At 44.2% G+C, this 20,423-nt stretch overlaps 2 protein-coding genes across 8 annotated transcripts in view; one reads left to right on the top strand and one right to left on the bottom strand.

The window, feature by feature from the left end:
• Window positions 1-9,334, top strand: part of PPP2R2B (protein phosphatase 2 regulatory subunit Bbeta) — a 93,774-nt gene extending 84,440 nt beyond the window's left edge. For all 4 annotated transcript variants that reach the window (XM_035339024.1, XM_035339023.1, XM_035339025.1 and 1 more), the window contains 4 exons: window positions 432-596; window positions 5,927-6,096; window positions 6,272-6,363; window positions 7,137-9,334. In XM_035339024.1, the coding sequence (XP_035194915.1) occupies window positions 432-596; window positions 5,927-6,096; window positions 6,272-6,363; window positions 7,137-7,416 (707 nt within the window). In that variant the 3' untranslated portion in view covers window positions 7,417-9,334. The remainder of the gene's footprint in view (window positions 1-431; window positions 597-5,926; window positions 6,097-6,271; window positions 6,364-7,136) is intronic.
• Window positions 9,335-12,378: 3,044 nt separating this feature from the next.
• TCERG1 (transcription elongation regulator 1) overlaps window positions 12,379-20,423 on the bottom strand; it is a 33,422-nt gene continuing 25,377 nt past the window's right edge. For all 4 annotated transcript variants that reach the window (XM_035339018.1, XM_035339020.1, XM_035339019.1 and 1 more), the window contains 6 exons: window positions 17,301-17,465; window positions 16,293-16,475; window positions 15,104-15,283; window positions 14,076-14,159; window positions 13,750-13,850; window positions 12,379-13,525 (listed from right to left, as the gene is read on the bottom strand). In XM_035339018.1, coding sequence (XP_035194909.1) covers window positions 13,324-13,525; window positions 13,750-13,850; window positions 14,076-14,159; window positions 15,104-15,283; window positions 16,293-16,475; window positions 17,301-17,465 — 915 coding nt within the window. In that variant the 3' untranslated portion in view covers window positions 12,379-13,323. The remainder of the gene's footprint in view (window positions 13,526-13,749; window positions 13,851-14,075; window positions 14,160-15,103; window positions 15,284-16,292; window positions 16,476-17,300; window positions 17,466-20,423) is intronic.

The raw sequence follows: 20,423 nt of genomic DNA, 5'->3' as shown, positions 1-20,423 counted from the left end.
TGCCTGTCCACACAGAGAGGACAGTCCTCCTGGCCGTGCAGGGAGGAGTCGCAGGCAGATAATGGGAACAAACAGGATTTTCCATGCGGCTGCGCTGGCCCCGGGCCCAGTGCTCCTGTCGGAGCTGGGGGCAGAGGGATGGAGCCCTCAGTGTGGGCTTGGGGCTGGGGTTGGACACAAGCTGAGGTGTCGGGAGCCAGCATCCCCACGGGGTGACGCCTCCAGGGACATCAGCGTGCAGTGGGTGGATGCCAGGAGGCAGGAGCGGCTGCAGTGCACATTTGGCTGCATCGGCTCTGTGGAGCCGTGGTGCTGACGCACTCCAGAGCAGTGCTGTTCTGTGGGGAAGGCAGGGTTTGTGTAGGGGGATGGAAAAAGCTGGTGCGGAGAGGTCAGCGGCAGGCGCCAGGAGCCTTGACTCATCCTGCCAGACATCGTGGACATCAAGCCAGCCAACATGGAGGAGCTGACAGAGGTGATCACTGCCGCTGAGTTCCACCCGCACCACTGCAACACTTTTGTCTACAGCAGCAGCAAAGGCACCATCCGGCTGTGCGACATGCGCACCTCCGCCCTCTGCGACCGCCACGCCAAGTGTGAGTACGGCCGGGCCAGGGCCCTGTGCTGGGCCAAGGGCAAAAAGGGAGTGCAGAGATCTGCAGGGGCTTGGTCACCATGTGCTTGGGGCATGTAGGGCTGTGGTCCCCCTGTCCCAAAGGTCCTGTGGCAGCCTGCATCAGTCCACCCATCCCGATGAGGACAGGGGTCCCCGGTACCAGCACAGAACATTCTGGGGGTGCACATTAGAAACCTGCTCTGACGTTTTGGCTGCGGTGGGTGTGACAGATCACGGGTGCTGGGGTGCAGTGCCTGCAAGAGCTGTTGGTACCAGATGACGGGGTGCTGTACTTCTTCAGGCCACTTGTCTGAGTAAGCCTGCATCCTGATGTCAGCTGTGACTGAAGCAACAAGGGTCAGGAGGTGCAAAAAAGCCCCCCAAAATCTGCAGGAAGCAGGGCAGCCAGGGAGTGTGTTCCTCATCCTCCCCCCAGCAGATGTGACAAGGCAGCTGCTGATGAAGCAGCAAGTGCATTTTGGTTCCTGCTCCGCCTCTGCCTGTCAGGAGTTCTCATTGCTGGAAGTGTTCTAACTGGGCACTGCTCCAAGACATGCTGGCACAAACACATCCAACATTTGTGGGTTGGTTGGTAAATACCTATTGCAGTTCTTTGTGACAGGGCAGTTCCTGAAAAGCAACTCTGCACTGAGCTGTGTTGTAAATGAAATACAAGGATAGGCCAGATCTAAAGAAGTTTGGTGTCAACCTTAAAGACAGCAAAAAAAAAAAGGCAGAAGCAAGGGCTGCTGTGCTGTATGATTGGCTATCCAACCCTCTGCATACCTGATGGGGTTTGAACATTGTCCTCTGAACATTTTTGTTTGTTTATTTTCAGTTGTCTGGATGTACAGTGAGAGACTTTTACATGGCCAGGGTGAAACTTGAGTTTTCTTCAGAAAACGGCCAATATCTTGGGGGAAATTAATGAGATTTGCAGCATCTAAAATATGGTCACATTACAGGAATGACACACACAAACCAGGTGCAATTTACAGAAGCCTAGTGCCAATAATCTATATCCAGAGAGCATCTGGCTGTATTTCAAATTCAGGCCTCTGTTAGAAGCAGTAGAGAATGACACACCAGCTACTGCTGTTCAGCTTTTGAGCTGTGGTTACAGTCTGATACCTGTTTTTAAACTGGACTAAAGGAGACAGAGAGGAAAGCTTACATTATTGTCTGGAGATTTGAAAATACGGAACGGTTACTTTCCTAAATCCTGAGCAGAACACACCCTTCTGTTCTTGCATTTTGTGACTGTGTCTCGCAGTCCTACAGTGACAGCTCCTAGCCAAGAATCAGAGTACAATTAAGGAGCAAAGGAAATTCCTTTTCCTGACACCAGTGGCAGAAGCCCTCACGTGGTATTTCCCTTTGTTTGGGTGCTGCTATGTCCTTTTAGTCCTCAGTGAGCACACCGACCAACAGTGAATACAAGTTCGGTTTGACCTCTCCCTTGACATTTTCACATTGATTTCCCTCTGTCCCTCAGAAGCATCAGCCTCAGTCAATTGCAGTTCAGCAGATGTGTGAGTTGAAATTGAGACAGTTCATCACAGTTCAAAATGAAAAGCAACATTGGGTTTTTGAAGCAAATTCTCCAACAGAGATATTTAATAACTGTCAATATTTAATAAAAATGCAAAGTATAGCACTGCACATCTCAGTAATGTTTATTTAGGTAGATGCACTTTGCAGCCTGGGGCCAGCTTTTACTTATGTGCTTCTCTTACTAAATTTTGGTTGCCCATTTTATTTGAGGCTCCTGCTAGCCGTGACATTTTGTATGTTACCTCCAGCCATGTAGCTGGCTTAAGGGAGAATATCCTTTTCCACATATAAATGTCTGCTCCTCAGGGACTTAAAGGGTGGTGGGCTACAATATTAAGAAGGTCTGGTGCAGGGATAACTCCGTGGGCAGATCGTGCACAAAGAAACCTCTCCAATTGTCCGAAGTGCCACAGGAAGCCAAAGGGGAGGTTGGAATTAATGGGGCAGCTGGAGACACCAGCAGGAGTATTTGTGTTCTGAAGAGCCATATGAAAAAGGGAGGAAAAACCCCATTAGGTGTAACACGCAGGACAGAGCATCTGTGCTTGAGATCAGCCTTGGCATGGGCACGCCTCCCTGCGCAGTCAGCAGGATGTCGCAGCTGGGGAACTGCAAGGGGTGACGGACAGCAGCAACCCAGCTGAGCACCAGGCTGATGGCTGAAAACACGCCGCTTATCGGAGCTCTGGCTTTTCCTTTGCTGCAACTTGTGGAGCTTGACCACAGGACTAGTGCCTCAGAAACCCTCCCCATGAGCTCAGCAGCCCGAATTTGCTTAGGCAGCAGAAGCAAAGCCACACAAAACCCTTCAGAGGGGCAGCAGAATCTTGCTTCCCCAGCCCTGCCTGTCCTGGCAGCTGCAGGCCTTTGCCTGGCCCCTCGGTGCTCTGCAGATGGGGACCCTGGGTCTGATCCTGCCTGCGCCCATCCATGTAGGCAGTCAGAGCACCTGGACGGGAGCGCTTCATTAATCTGCACCTTGTCTGTGAGGGGGAGAAATGAGTGCTGCTGCCTCACTGCAGACAGGAGGAATGAGGCAGAAAAGTGAATTACTCGGGAGAGACTGGCACCAGACTAGTGATTTCTGCCCTTAGGCCATGGTTGCAGTGTTCCTGTGCCTCTGGGCTGAGGCTTGACTGCAAAGTTGATTTTTCTGGTAGAAAGCAAAACTGGATTCTCTGCTTGCACCAACATAACTTTTCCTCAATTATGATTGTGATGAATTTTGTGCCTAGGTGAATTATCAGTGGACTTTCGGCTTTTAATTTGAAGCAAGAGAAGCAGGAAATTACTGGGTTTTCCCGTGAAAGCTCTGCTCCACTGTGCTGTCAGGTTTCCACCTCAAGCTCCAGCAAAGAAAAAACATTAGCTTCCACATTCCTATTAGCAGCAAGTTCTATTTACCTAGTTTTTCACCTAAGCATTTTATAGAGGAAAAAAGTTGCATAAACAGAGCGCAGAGCTCTGATCTCATGTGAGACACCTCACTTCTCTGTGTAGGTGAACCTAATCCTGCGCAGGACTGAGACTGCAGCGTGGAAACAAGCTCTCATTGTTTGCTGGGTTTGACTGAAGCAGCAGGCACATAGTTGGTGCAGAACCGAGCCGATAGTGTCACCCCCCAGAAACGAATCATCTCCTTCCCCCAGCCCCACACAGCAGCTAATGATATCCTGTTGCACAGAATAATAAGAATGGCAAGACCTCGAGCTAAAAATTAACTACCCAATTGTGCAAAATCTCCAGGGGGATGAAGAATAAGCCTCGTGTGCCACCCTGAGCTCATTTAGCAAGCCAGGAAACCTCTTTGCCTTTGCAACATTCTCCTGTCTTCATCTTAAATCAAAACCTCCACCTGGCTGCTCGTTGCCTCTAGCGGAGGGGGGTGGTTAGGGCCGGAGCCGTGTCCACCAGGTGCTGCGGCCCCCACGGGGACACACGGCCCGCGGCCGGGACCGGGGGCTGTGCATGGTGCCAGTGCCCTGCGCGGGCTTGCTGTGCTTTCAGTTTTCCAGTATGCATGGTTAATTGTCATGATTAGGGTTTAAATGAAGGAGTGAGAAAGAAAAGACGGTACTCAAATTGGTGTTAAATTTAATGATGAGCGGTTAAATTAGTTGCTGAGTGAAAAGAAAGTGTTTGCTTTGAGGCTGCTTCCGGGCAGAGTGCCTCTGGCCAAGGGCTGCTCCTGGGCAGGTGCTCGGGCATTGACAGCCGGGGGTGCCTTGGAACCTCTCCTCGGCTCCGGTAGCTCAGAGCTTCAGGTGTCATGGCCTGGTGCTGCAGACAAGCAGTGAGGCCTGTGGAAAATACTGTGGGTCCAGAGAAGTGTGCTGCGCTGTCTGGAGCCAGAAATCCGTTCCCGTCCCTGTTCCTGCCACTGCTCTCTCGTTCTTGCTCATTTGTCTTGGTGCTGCCACCAGCTCTTGGGTTCATTCTCTGAGGCCTTTCTTGTTTGTTTGTCAATCTGAAATTTTAATTTTTTACTTCTACAATATCAGCAAGAATTTCCTCTTGCTCATGGACTATAAATTTAACACCTCTAGCCTTGACAACACTGTGACAAAAATGATGCAGCAGTTAAAAAAGCCTCATGAAGCATCTGTCCTGGTATGAGAAAACCTGTGATGGTTAGAGTGAAGATAGGTCATGGAATTCGGATGCTCTTCGTAGACTGCCTCAGATCTTTATTTTATTTTATTGATTTTAATTTTCTTATTAAAAACACACAAAAACTAGACATATCAGCAGATTTCCTGCTGGTGATTAAAGGAGCCAAATCTGGGTCCTGCTGTGGGGACTGCCATTTCTGATTTGTAGACAGGTCATTTATATTGGCACTTCAGGCACTTTTTCCACCATATTCAAGAACTGAGGTATCCGTAGCACAGGGCTCAGCTAGGGGATAATAAAACCAAGGAAATGTTTGTGCTCAGTGTGGCATGCAAGGTGAGCCCATCCCTGGCTTGCGGAGCAGCCAGGCTGGCTCCTCACAAGCTCTCGTTTTCTAGGTACAAGTGGGTCAGAACAAAAAGGTGACACAGCAGAGGCTGTTGTAGCAGTGTCAGTGCTGGGGCAAAAGTCAGATTAACATGGCTGGGAACTGCTTTTTTTTTCCAGTACAGAAATGAAGCAGGAAGAGCTTCTCCTTACTGGCAATATTCTTTAATGTTGAGATAGTAAGGGGGTCTGCAGAGATGGAAAGAGAAGACTAGGCAGATCTCCCCCAAGTGCATAGGTTCTGTGCTGATGCAGCTCTGATTTATTTTTTTAAGCCATATATGCCTAGCTGATGTTACTTTGAAATTGAATTTGTAAATGCATTTAATTTGGAACTTCACTGATATCCTTCAGACTGTTCAAACTGATTTATTCAGACTGATCAGATGAAATCTGTAGGTTGCAGTGGCTATAAAATATTTACATTGACTTTTGGTTATGCTACACATTAATTTCTAGAGAGAATAGGCATGCAAAGCTCTAAATCTTTTGGGCTTCTCTTGTGTTGTTGATAGATGGCTCTCTGATGATCCTTCCTGCTTATTGCACTCATTAAAAACAAAGGAGCTTCAATTGCACCAAGTGAAGTCTGAAATATGGGTGTTTGCCTGGTTTATGCCATGCCCAGCGGTGGGAGCCCGTGGCATGCTGTGTCCCCCCGCCGCAGGCACAGTTCTCCCACCTGCCATCCCGGGCAGGGCAGCAGGTCTTGCGGGGGACCGCTGATGTCAGGACCTGTCCCTTCCTCTCCTGCAGTTTTTGAGGAGCCCGAAGATCCAAGTAACCGGTCATTCTTTTCTGAGATCATCTCCTCGATCTCTGATGTCAAATTCAGCCACAGCGGGAGGTACATCATGACCAGGGACTATCTAACCGTCAAAGTGTGGGACCTGAACATGGAGAACCGGCCCATCGAGACGTACCAGGTGAGTGAGGGGCATCACCTCTGGCACAGCCGGGGCTGGCAGCAAGGGGACTGCACACCGTGACAGGTGGGGGCGTCTTGCCATCTGCAATGCTGAGGCAGCTCGGCTGCTTCGGGCAACAGGCACCAACGTCAGGCACGGCCCTGGCCTCACACCACCCATCCCCTGCCACCAGGTCCACGACTACCTGCGAAGCAAGCTGTGCTCACTGTACGAGAACGACTGCATCTTCGACAAGTTCGAGTGCGTGTGGAACGGCTCCGACAGGTGAGGGGTGGCAGGGCTGAGCGGGACCCCCCCGTGCGGCTCCTCTCTGTGCCACGGCGGTGGCGCTGGCGGCCCCGGCGCTGTGTTGCCATTGCCGACATGGAGGCGGCCGGGTGCCGGGCCTGTGCCCAGCCTGTTCTTGGGAGTGGGGTGCATGGGGACGGTGGCGAGGTATTTGGCTCCAGATGCCAGCAGTCTGGGGGTGATAGCTACCGTGCATAAATCACACTATCCAAGGCAGCAGAAAATGTCCAAGAGCAGCTGACCTTGCAGGAGTGCTGTGATGTTTTGTCTGAAACAACAAAGCAAATAATAAGACACAACTGGCCTGAAGCCCAAATTCTAAATCTAATCTAAACCTCATTACACCTCTGGATATTCAATATGCCTGTAGTCACAAGGCAGTTTGCCTCCAAAAAGCTGTGAAAATCGTTTGGTTCAGGCCAGCTAAATATCCCCATATGGAGGAATCCCAATATGAGTTATTATCCTGAATGAAATTGTCTTTGGTATTAATATTCCCTCAGATGAGGAGAGGAAAGACTTGAGGAGACGCGTGAGTAAACGCTTGGCTTCTTTGGCCAAACCAAAAGCCATTGGCATGGCATGCGGCACGAGCCGCCGGCACGTCCTGGTGGCAGGCACTGCCCGCGGGGTGCGGTGCCCATGGCCGGGTGCTCAGCGGTGCCAGGCATGGCTGGTGGGGAGCCCAGGGGTGTGTGGGGACGGGGATGGAGCCGCGCTCGCTGACTCGTCCTTCCTCCTCCTCCCAGCGTCATCATGACCGGCTCCTACAACAACTTCTTCCGCATGTTCGACCGCAACACCAAGCGCGACGTGACGCTGGAGGCCTCACGGGAGAACAGCAAACCCAGGGCCATCCTCAAGCCCCGCAAGGTCTGCGTGGGCGGCAAGCGGAGGAAAGATGAAATTAGTGTGGACAGTCTGGACTTCAGCAAAAAGATCTTGCATACAGCTTGGCACCCTTCAGAAAATATCATTGCTGTGGCAGCAACAAATAACCTGTATATATTCCAGGACAAGGTTAACTAGGAGGATAAGTTATTCTTTAGGAATTTCATGTACTGAATACTAGTAAACACAAGACTTCAAATGTTTTTGTTTTTCTTTTTCTTTTTCTTTTTTTCCTTTTCCTTCCTATTCATTTAATTACTGCTCTGCATATAGAAGTTGTGCAGGTGCAAGCAAACCAGCTTCACTATCCGCCACTCACTGACACCTAGGGCAGTGGGTGGGCACACCGAGTAGATACCAGGTTTTCCTTTACTTGTGAATTGCGAGCTAAGACATAACATGGAGCAGGCTGGGAATGTTTAGGCTTTCATTATCCCGGTATCCTCTGGTGGCATTGCTACGGTTGTAGATGTCTGCTGATTCAAGTGTGGTAATACAGTACTGTGGGGTATCGAGTCAGCTGCAGCGGGAAAAGAAGGGGAGGTTGTGCACGTGCGTGTGTAGGACTGTGTGGTTGGGGTTTTAATTACAGCAGCCTGTTTGGATTTTTTAAAACTTTATCCTAGAAATGTTCCACTTGTTATTTTGCAAGATCAGAATGTTGTCCCCTTTGCCATTTTTCACATTTGTCTTTTTATTACTTCGTATTTTTACCAACAGCAACAGCAAAACCAAACATAAAATGGAAAAGCTCAGATTTGCAATAGACAGGCTCAAAGGAGGAGGGATGGCACTGCACATGAGATGTGTGTGTGCTAACCAGGCTGCTGCCTTCCGCCTTCACCCCACAGAAACTCTCCTAAGGATTTGGCTTTGTAGATACTGTGGTGCCTTTTTTTGCTATATGAAAGACCTTTATAAATAATGCTTCCAAAATGCATTGATTGCAAACCAAATTGAACCTGGGCGCTTTTTTTCTGCATTTCTTGTATTTTGCTTTGGTCATTTTTAATTTTTCTGTTTTAAGCTCTTACATGTTGTGACTCTCTCTCTCTCCTTCTTTTTTAATTAATTTATTTATTTATTCCATTTTTGTTTTGTTTTGTTTTTAAGATAAAGTATATGTTGCTAATTTATGACATTCTAAAACAGAATACAACCATATATTACTGTTAGCACCCGACTGCTTCAGAGAGAGGCTGTCTATGGTCCTAAATTATTATTATTATTATTACAATAATAATAAAAACAGTAACTCTTCCTCTTTACATGGCAAGGCTGCCCTTTCTACTGTAAAGATTGTTCAGATCCTTCATTTACTCGAGCAACTGTTCAATTAAAAAAAAAAATCAATCTGAAACCTGCTCCTGCAACAAAAAGCAAAGGGATAAATAAAGTCAAATAAAAAATAAATCAACACTGTCACTTTAGAAATGGATCCATAAGGGTAAACCTGCTGTGCATCTGTTCTGCTATGGGCAGAGGGCATCCCACCAGTGCCTGCATCCTTGCAAGGAAGTTTACACAAATTTTTAAGGACAAAATGCACTCTTTAGACAGTCTCTTTCATAGACAGTCTCTTTCATAAGGCATGATTGGGATTTCAAGCAGTTTCTGCAGTGACCTACCGACTCTTACACCTTACAAATGAGACTAACTGCCACTTACTCAAGGAACATAGGTACCACAAGGAAAAACATGAACTGCATAGAGGCTGGGACTGGCATTTATCTCTCTCTGGGGGGAGAGGAAGATGTGGTTCAAGTCCCTGGGCTGGTGCTGACTGACACTCTGCACCCACCCAACCTGCCTGCGCGGGGCAGGAGCAGGGAGTATTTGTCTTCTTTAAAGAGATAAGTACAAGGTGGGGAAAATAAGATGCACCGGCTTATAAATTTATTACAAGGGATGGCTTTCAGGAGTAACTTTCTTTTTTTAATGAAATAGTAAAAAAAAAAAAATCAGGAGTAAATGGACCATTAAAGAAAAAAAGTTCTTTTTTTTGTTCCTGTAAAGAAAACCTGCACTGGTATCAAAAGTAAAGTTGTCCCAAACACATCTGTGTGGAGTCACTGATTGTTGTGCTTTTCAAGTGCTGTGTAATACTAGATCCATGGCATCAGACAGCCCATGGCATCAGGGCTGGGGCTGTCTGCCCACCTGTGCTGATGAAGCATTGCTGGCGGGTGGCAGAGAACCCCAAGATTTTGCATCCCAGTACGAGATGTCATTTTGGAGACCACTATGTGGAGACAGAGCCTCCTGCCTTCAGCTGGGCGCACCCTGGCAAGGGCACGATCCTCAGGTGTACAGGGCCATGGACATGCCTGTAAGGTGTTAATTCACTTTTCAGCTCTTAGCCAAGTGCAACAGGTGTCTGCAGAGTGGATTGCGTGCAGCTGGATGGGGACATTCCTGCAAATAAACAAGCTGCTCCAGGTGAGTTGTTTAGCCCTCACCCTCAGTAGTCTAATCAAACACCTTGTTTCATGGAAACCAAATACAGCTTTAACTGCATAAAGCTCAGAAACACAAACATGTAGTTACTGACACAAAATGCTCCTGTCTTTCAGCACCCGGGGCCTGGTGGCAGCGAGGCAGGGCAGGGGAAGGGCCCTGGCTTCAGCGCCCATCAAGCTCCCAGGGAGCCAGGCAGCGCTGCCGCCTTCGTGCTGGGCGCCGGTGGACGAGAAGACAGGGAACGTGCTCAGAGCACCCCTCTGGCCAAGAGGGTCATTCTCGACATTCTCCTTCTTATTGGAAATGGATAGCCTAGGCAAGAGACCTGGCCTCCTGTTTGCAGTCCAAATTAAAGTTCTGATCTAAAACATTAAAAAAAATGCAAAGCAGGAACATGTCCACACAGCACCTTGTGGTGAGACGCAGCAGATGGCTTGGTGGCAGCTCAGCAGCTGCAGAGATCTTTGCCTTTCAGCACAGACACTGGCAGACAAGTCATGATGGTGAAGATGGGCAATTTCAGTGAAATCTTTCTTGCTTGCACTCAGGGAATAAGGACGAAATGGGGAGGACAATGGCACTGCAGTCTCCTCGCTCTCTCATTTCTGTGCAGTTTGGGTCGTGGTGTCACATGGAGAGGTGCTCAGACGCCCTCTCGGTGCTCAGACTGTCACAGAGACCAAGCCTGGGGCTCACCACCTGCTGCCTGTCAGTGGAAACATCAGCTTTTGGGTGTTCATCGGGAATTACCTTGCCTTTTTTTTTTTTTTTTTTTTTTTTCATTTGAAATTTCTATCTACAGCTGAACTGGCTTTAAAATAAAACTAAAGCAGGACTTGGTGCAGGAGCAACCTGCCAAGGTGACTTGCCGGTGAAAGGTGATCACAGCTCCCGTCTGGCCGGACCCGTTCAGGTGCGGTGCGCGGCTCTGCACAGGGCTGGGTGTGAGCCCGGCCGTGGTGCACACACAGCCCCCGTCTGCCCGCGCTGCGTCTGGGGGTGGCAGAGCCTCGGGAGTGCCGGGCAGGTCGCCCCCTTCAGCAGGACGAATCCCAGTTTTTGATAACGTGTTAAAAGAAGCTGTCAGTTCCCCCGTAGTCCATGTGCTAATTCTCTGCTGCTCCTGGTGATGAATTTAAACAGAGGCACCTAATTAGAGGCTTCAGGGCATGGTTAATACTGTCAAGGAAATGTTACTCAAACAGACGCTCATTTACCTTCATGTTAACTGCATGACCTTAATCTACTAAAACGTGCATGAATTCAATCCCGGGATTTTTCCCCAGTGTGCAAGGCACTTTCCAAGCAGGGCAGCTGGATGCTGCTGTGTGCATCACAGTGAGAATTTTCTTCCAAAGAGAGTTGCTTTGTATAGTCCTAGATATTCCAAGAGCTCGTCAAAATGTCCAGTAAGGATTTTGACATTTGAAATAGCCACATTTGTCTTTACTTCTGTAAAAAAATGCATTATGTGAAGCACCTGAAGTTTTTTTTGGGATGCACTGAAAAGGTCCTTTATCATTTTCCTACTGAATGCATCTTCCCTCCCCTGTCACAGCTCTTCTCCCACATTGCTATAAAACTCAGCAAGCTGCAGAAATAGCACTGAGATGGCGTGGGGTGCTCATGAAGCACAGCCCACACAGATAGATGAATGTATCGGGAAAAAAAACTCCCAGAGCAGCACTGAGCTGCCAACCTGCCTCATCCAGGGGCTGCAACCCAGCCCCGCAGTGCCCCATGCTCCCCCAGGCAGCCTGACCCTGTAGCAGCACAGGGAGAACGCACGGGAGCAGGGAGCTCAGAAGGATGGAGGCTGGCTCGGAGATTCCCCGGCACAGGAATTTCCCCAGGTCCATCTCCTGCTTGGCCCAGCTGCGCCACCCCAGCAGAGTCCTGGTGGGGTCCAGGCTTCCCTCTGCTGCCGCCCCTGTGCTTTCCCAGCCAGCCACACACTTGAGAGTTCCGAGTTTGGTGTTTTCCAGCTGGGAACTACTGGGCCTGTAGGGGCTGATGTCCGACTGAGCTACCGTCCTACTTGACGCCACGCCTTGCCCTCAGCTGGTTTCCCAGGGCTTGGCCTCACTGCAGCAGCAGTCAGCTACCAGGAGGCAGGTAGGAAGGATGTTTTTCCTGAACTGAGGGTGTGCATTCTTATTACAACCCTCTGTATGCTGACATCTGAAACACAATTCGTCCCAAGCTGCCTAAATCATTGTAAGTGGCCTTAAGCTCTTGTCTAGGTACTCAGAAATCCCAATGGCTAGTTAACATAATTAACTGCTGGGGAAAAAAAAAAATAGTTTCTCATGAAGAATCCTTCCGTTCCCCCCCAACACAGAGGAATAGGTCGATGTAAAACGTAGAAGACATTGAAGGAAATGCTTTGACACCACCATTCCCACCATCTCACAGTTAACAGTAAAAGTGAAGAACTACACTAGAAAGTGATTTTGTTTGGCACCCAATTGCACAGATGGGATCTGAATGCTAATGAAATTTAATTTGATGCTGCACAGTGTCACGCTATTTTGCCAAGCACAGCCAACATTTTAGGTACTATGAGTTCGGTTCTTTGCTTTACTCTTAAATCCACAACTCCAACAAAATCCAACAGAAACTGTTATCAGGCCTGTACAATCCATATATAAAAAGGGTTGGTTTATTGTAGTTCAAATACATAAACTGAACAATCCCAACATTTCAAAATTAAACTTTAGAAACACAAGTTTAACATTCAAAACAGGAGTATAGTTTACAAGAATTGCCCAGAAGGGAAATCCACAGTCTAATCCAGATGTAAAGATCACTTTATCGCAAATAAAAACGTGTTTATACAACCGTCCTGTTCTGTTCTGGTAACCACTGTTATTTACCAAGTGTTTCCAACTTTCAGTAAAAATTGTTAGACAAATCTTCACTTGGGCAGAGCAACCTGATTTTGTTTCTAATCCATGGATAGGGTAAGGAACAAAGCAGACCTGTGAGCAAATTTAATTTGGTCTCTGTAGTCCTAATTCTCCTCTCAGCTTTAACTGACTTTAATGGAATTAGTTCCATTTAGAAGGGTGAAAGCAAGCACAGAATCAGGACTTGTGTCTCCAGAAAGTAGTCTTCAGTAATCGGTATTTTCAGTTATGAGAAAGCATTTCATCTCCTCATACAGGTGACCATGGGGGAACCATTGGGAAGCTGGTGGCACATGTGTATTACAAGTTCAAACCACAAGCACAATCATCTAAGACTTGCATACATAACACTGCTGAGAAGAACGCCTCCAAATATCAGACATCCATACCTCATACACAGACACACTATTGCTCTGAGATCTGAAGTTAGCAAACACAGCCCACATGTTCGGTTTTTGTCAGTCATGCCCAAAAAATTCATAAATAACTAATGTTCTCTCCCCCCCTTTTTTTTTTTTTAAATTATACAGAGACCATTTTATGTTCACAAATGCTGCTTCTTCCTCTGCTCCTAAGATGGTTTTGCAATATATTCACGGTAATGTATATGTATAAACCTGACAGATGGCTCATGCAAGCTTTTTTAACAGATACCCTGTTATGAGAGTATTCATAATTATTTTGTTGTTCGTCTTGTAGGCTCTGAAGCTGTGGGTGGTGGAGGCGGACCTCGACGGTCCAGGTCATCTACGTAGGACACGATGAGTTTGCGTCTCTCTTCTGGTACACAGTCAAGTACCAGGTATCTCTTGTCATTTTGTAATATCTTCTCTACATCTTTCAGGTGCTGATCCGACTCCTGGATCAACTTTTTGGATCTGAAAGCAAGTGTAAGAATTACCACCTGACAGGCATCAAAATAAAGTAAAAAAGAGGCCTCTTTCTGACACAGATATTTTTTTGTCAGATAAAGTTGAAAGATGAAAAGTTGTAAGAACTCAGACATCAAATTATTTTAAGACAAAAAACAGCCGTCATTTTGTTGCCATGTACAGAGAAAAGCATAACAAAAAGATTAGTTCTTTGGTGACATGCTACACACCTGTACGTTATAAATTTGGTCTCTTTCAATAGTGTTCGGAAGTCAGCTTTGGCAGTAATGTATTTGTCTCTAATGTACTCCTCAAACTCCCTTTGTTTTTTCTGAAAGGGAAAAGATAAGCTTAAAACATGGAATGCAGAGTGCTTCATGCGACTCACCATGCTGAACATAAGTAACAATTACATGTTGAATGTATTTTTATCTTTTGCATTTTTAATTAAAAAATATTTCTGTTCATATAAAGCAGAAATCATTTCAGCAGTCACTAACTTTCTCTGTATCCTGCATTATACTGAAAGTTAACGACAGTGATGCAAACCTCTTACCCGGTCACTTGAAGAAAATTTAATGCACCTTGGATCTTCCTTAATTATTTTTTTCACTTCTTTCCATGTTGATGTTAAAGTTATCTTTCAGAAGAAAAAAATAGTTAAAATTGCAAGAAAATTAGATTCTAAGAATATGGAATGTTAAGTATCTCCTAAGTACACTAACACAGTTGTTACTTTATATCGAAGCGTTGGTTTTGATTTTTTATACTACTGTATTTGTATTTTTGATTAGATTTTATAGATTTACTTTTCTTCATTATTAAGATAGTACTTTCAAGGCAAAGTCCTCACGAACATTGTTTACTTTTCAAGACATTTAACATTCATAAACATGTACTAGAAAAATATTTTTTAGAAGCATTAGTTATTAAAAATTAAAAAACAATCGCTTCGAAGTAACACGTCCGTCATTTTGTTCTATCACACTGAGATCTACCTTGCATTCTGATCATTTTTATCTAACACATTAAAAATAAGTTAAGAACTGCAGGATTAAAGAAAGCTGACTGAAGTTTACACGAGATTAAAAAAGAGCAAGACTCCCTAGAACCCCACAGTCCACCAAACAGGTGATGGATTTCCATTGCATCGCACAGAGCAGTGCAAGGATTCAGATTCAGTAGCACGATATAAAACAGGAGAATGTCAAGACTGATAAATGTGGTAAGATTATTTACTGATACTAACACAAACGTTAGGTATTTGAAAGAGCAGGATGCCACATAGTAAAGAGTTATCAAATAGCTCAACATTGAAGAAATGTAACATCCTGCAGGAGATAAAAAGATCACTGATTATAAGTTTAAGTGAAAATGAACCATATGTTAAACTGAAAGAACACTCAAGAGAAATAGCTACAGACACAGAATGTATATAATTTTCTTAAGAAGAAAAGAGCGGTGAAACAAAAGGATCCAGGAAATGGAAACAACCAAAAATCAGCTTGTGTGACAGAAAAACAGAAAGAGATAAATCACGATATACTGGCAAAGGTCTGAAGTTTGAACATATACAGCTCTTACCGCTGAAGTTTCATCCAGAAGTTGCCTAAAGTGTTCCCTCTTCTTTTTGGTAAGTGCTTCAATGTGTTCATTAAAGAGTTTCTCTTTCTCTTCTCTTTCTAGCAAGGAGCCAGATTCCCATCGATGATCTTTGCGTAGAGTCCGTCTGGTATCAGACCAAGACACATCTGAAGAACGCACCTGGGTCAAAGGACGATTATTATTTAAAATCATTTTTTCTATGGCTCACTGATAATTGTTATGTACTACTAAGCTTTTTTAAATTAAGGTTCAGACTAAAGATAAAAGCTATTTAAAAAACATTATGAGACAATGGCAGCTTTCTTTATAAATACTAAGCAAGCAGTGGCAGAGGGAATTACTTTGCCTAAGTTCAAATGCAGATAGAGATATCATATACTATTTTAACTGTAAGTGGTCTGGAAAAGTAGCCTCAGAGATAATTATTTGCAAAGAGACACCAGGAGCTTTGCAGTGCCTTGCCTCTAGTCTGGAGAGCATCCCTCAAGCAACTGTTGCTTTATATTGCTGGCTATACCACCAAATCAGGATGACGAGCCATTTATTTTCTATCCCCTCATAACGATTTCCATGAGGAAATGTGATAACCAGTACCCATTTGGTTTTTATATTTAATACTGGGAAGCAAGGGCATAGTACACACACCGGTGAAAAGTCATTTTGCTAATCTTGCCCTCTTAATAAGACATTCCCCGTATGGAAATTGCCATCTTATAGGTTAGCTTGACTACTAATACAAAGTAAACATGTAACATAGCAAAGAAATACTAAGGCAAAGACACTGTTTGGAGCATGAAGAAGAAACAACACAAAAATAAGAAGAATATTCCTAATTTTCTAGTTTTCCAGACATAGAAATTTACAGCAGCATGTCTAAAAATCTGCCATCACCAGTGAGGCGCTGAAGAAGCGGAGCAGGAACAATGCTGTCAACTAACCCTGTGGGCAAACTGTCAGAACATCAAGCCTAACAGCAAAGCCTTCTCTTACAAACAATGTGAAACTCCCAACAGGAAAAAGGGAGGGCAGTAGAACAGAAAATATAATTCTATTTCTATATAAATTTAACTACAATCGACAAAGAGCTTTTTTGTGGTGCGACAATTAGCAAAATGCACTGACAAGCTCCTGCAATGAACAGATCAGGAGAGAACCGTTTAAATCTTACCATGTCAGACAGAAGAGCTTTGAAGTTCTGTATTGCTTCTTCACGTTTGTGCTGCTCACGTTCTCTGTCAATTTCCTTGGTTTGCTCTGAGCGAGCTTTCTGGACTTCCCTCTCTCGTTCACGCAAACTTGCTTCAATGCGAGCTTGTCTTTCCAGCTCCTTTTCTTTTTCAGAATCTAAATTCTGAAACGTAAGAAGAGCAGAAACTTTTCTCAATAAAAATGTGACACCTTTCATATTTTCATTAGGCAGGTAAGCAAATTAAAGGATTGTCAAACCAAAGGCATCTTGGAACAAAACACTACCAAGTGATTTAAGATATAAAAGACTACAAAATTTTGCTTCAAGAACTATATGCTATAGAAGTATTACAGGGTCCTATGCTGAAAGAAGTTTGGTCACAAGGCTGATCACAGAACCACTATTTTTAGGAGCATATTCCTCATATACAGTGACAAACTGAATAACGGGCTGGGGAAAGCAGTATAAACTTTCTGTTAACCAAGCTATACATACTCAACCATTATCTCCCTGGAAGAGAAAAGTAGGAATACTGGATTGAGAGAGGACCAGTGAAAGAACTGTGTATGACCCAGTCTAACTCTGAGTGAAACAACTGATACAAAAATTACAGCAAAGGAAACTGCCCATCCTGGCTGGGACTAGTCAGTGTAGCGTCTGTATTTTCTCAAGTTTTAAAGCCAATGACTTTATGTGAACAAGAAAAACTGTTTTTCTTGTTCTGCTGGAGAAATTCTCCCATACATCTTGTGTGTCCATGTACATGTGCAGGCATACACATACCATGTACACTTGCACCAGCAGCACCATGGATAGTGCTTCTAAGTGTCACGCTGTCATCCAGGGTGCTTCAAACAAGTAATAATGGTACAGAATTCTCTGAAGTACAGACCTAAAACACGCAAGTCTATCTCATAGTTACATCACACATAACAGCAACGTAACCAGCAGAACATCCAACGACGTACTTCCAAATGTCACACACACCTTTGCTATTTTTTCTATGTACTGTTTGAAAAGGTCCTCCCTCTGTGAAGAGCTATCCACTGCTTTGTAACGAGGGTCAGTCTCTACTTTGTCCTTCACTTTGCTCCAGCGAGACTGACTGTCCAGGTGGTGATTAGCCAGTAATTCAAAGAAGTCCATCTTGATCTATTTCACAGACAATAACAGAAAGACAGTATTTGAGAAAGAGGCTGATACATAACAATTTGCTCTTATGAAAAAAGGAATCAACTTACCTCCAACAGAGGGAAGTATACTAATACTACATACCATTACAATTTAGAAAAAAAAATATCACTAAAACTTTGAATTTAGACCTAACATGTCTAAAATTCACTTCCCCTTTGGGACAATTTTGCTAAAGCAAGTAGATTTAGCAGCTCTTCCTAATTTAAGATGTACTGTACTCATTAAAGAATGATTCAGCAATACAGCTTTTATTATTTTACTTCTTTTTTGCTTCTTTTTTAAGCTTTTATATATCAAAACAACATGCTACTGATTCCACATCGCAGCATTTTGCTGTCAATATTACAGCAGCTATCCCGTTTTAAAAGGGGCAGTAAACAAATCAAGTATTTATGGATTCATCTTCCAAGTGTACAACGAACAGAGATAAACACTTGGATCTGCTGATAAATAGCAAAATGGATGTAACCAACAAAGAATTAAGCACTTAATCAAGTAATCTACATTTGAGATGGATATGCAAATACATATTAAAGTTTAAGAAAATGCTTTAGACTAAATTTTCAAATAGAAATGGGATATCAACACTCTGTCCATAATGCTAGCATCATGAAAAGCTGGTAGAGGATCAATCATACTTTTTCGGTTCTTGTTATTCTGTGGTTTTGTGGTTGTTGTTTTTCTTTTTAATCTTGAGAAAAAACTAGCAACATGCTTTCACCTGAACTCCCAGAATCAGCAGATGCATGAGCTACTACTGTGCCTTTATTACATATCTCATTTTCTGGGGTAGGTAATTTCCATTGTTGCTGTCACACTTTAGGTGCTAGATATTTTTTCCATGTTATTTCCACCTCTTTATGCCTTAGAAGTCTGGTTTGGCATTTAAGCCTCCACCTCTGAGAAGAACAAAAGCAAGGGGCAGGTTAGCCTCACTTGCTGAATGACTGGAAACCAGTGAGTGACCAGGGACTCAAGGGTACGCACAGGGTTAAGCGTGCTGCCTTCACAGCACGCCAAACCCTGTTAGTCCACAAAACAAATTCTTTTGTCTTGGCACACTACTTAAAAAAAAAGTCAGTTGAGAAGGGCTGGCCATTCAGCTTTTGCTACTTATCTCCTCTCCTCATCCCTTCAAATAAGTAAACCACCAAAAGCTGTTTAGCTCCGAAATACTGAGATTCATAAAAGAAGAAAGCAGATGGACAGGTGAGCAAACTCTGGTTTGCCACAGAACCTCCATCCTGATTTTCTAAAAACGTGTTCAGATACAGCGCATACAAATGAGAGATCAGAACCAACATTCTGCAGGCTTACCCAGGGATAATTTTAGCTCTTCACAATATTAATACATAAACATAAAAGGCTTTATAGAGTTTTTTTTTTTTCTTTACTATATCTGGGAGATTAAGAGAGTAAGCATGGATTAGAAAACAACTGCTTAGAGCCGGTGGAGAAGTTACTCTATAGCTACAGCACTATCACTCTTTCTTAAACTAGCTGCACAAAATGCTAAGCAAACCATCTATCCATTTTAAGATTAAGAACGTTGTTTCAAAACATCTTAAAACATGCATGCAGTAGAAAAAAATATGAAGCTTTCTAAGCCATAGCATTAGAAATCATTAGAAATATCTGTCAGAACATCAACCAATGCCCAGCTGTTACTACAGAAGTCCATAAAGTAAGGGTATCTCAAAGTTAAACCAAAGCACTTCGCACAAGTCACGTAGGATAGATATATCCCATAGAAAAAAAAAAACAAGATAAAAACTACACTCACAACACTGCTGAAGTACTTTGGCACCAGCTGCAATACAAAATCAAACCTAACAAAAAAAGAATACGTCGTGTAGGAAGATGTTTTCACAGGAACTGCCAGCAGCATTCCCCTGCCCTCTCTCAGATGCTGTGCAGACACCACCCTGGCCATCTGCTGCTTCTCCACTAGCGACTGACTTTGAAGAACAACAGGATTATAGAGCCAATTCCCTCCTGAGAAAAATGAATGACCCTTTTAGACTTTTTACACTCTCAGAGCATGGGTTTAATTTCAGTCAGAACCATCTTTCATCTGCAACGTATACAGCACAAGTATTGCAATTTGTTTGTCAATTAAAACAAAGGGTAAAACTTAGAAAAATTAAGAAAAAAAACATCTCACCAAGGAATTTTTAGGATCACAGCTCTTCAATATACGGGTTTGATATATCTATAAGCACAGTAACCAGCTTGACTAACTCCAATATTACAGAAGAAAACTGTTGAGAGATCTTTGTACAGGATAATGACACTGAGTGGCGACGGGGGCTGCAGTATGTTTTCCAATGTGCTTTAGAAAGCCGGCGTAAGGAGGACTTAAGGCTTGTCTGGTGGCACTGATCATCCTGAGGACATGCAACAATGTCCCTGCGTCCTGGGGCAGTACAGCAGTAACTTGGTCAAAGTTATCAGCTCACAGTTCACTCCCAGATATCCTCCCCTGCCTCTGACCCATGCATACCTGCTTACCTCCGTCACCTGAAAGTGTTAAGATTCTGTTTACTCGCTGACATTAGCCACATGAATAAAAACAACTATCTGAAAACTCAGCTGGGCCCTATCACCAGCCAGGGAGTCATAAATCAACAAAGTAAAAATCAAATATTGGATAACTTTAAACCCTTACGTTAAAGATTTCTGTAAGTTGATCCTCCGCAAATAAAGATTTTGGACTTTTAAAACAGACTGAGAAAGCTTCAGGTTAAATGCATTAAGTTTTCTTTTGTTTTAAACACTTTCAAAATCAAAGGAAAACAAGACTGAAAATATTTCAGGTGTATTTAAAAGTTTTTTTTTTTTTTTTTTTGGCAGTTAACACATTGCAGGTACAACTCTCATCACTTCACAAGGAAAAAAACTAAAAAAATGTAAAGT

This window comes from Oxyura jamaicensis, chromosome 13, assembly GCF_011077185.1.
Source record: "Oxyura jamaicensis isolate SHBP4307 breed ruddy duck chromosome 13, BPBGC_Ojam_1.0, whole genome shotgun sequence".
Taxonomy (NCBI): Eukaryota; Metazoa; Chordata; class Aves; order Anseriformes; family Anatidae; genus Oxyura; species Oxyura jamaicensis.
Note: the sequence above shows the minus strand (reverse complement) of the source record. Positions and strands in the feature narration are given on the sequence as shown.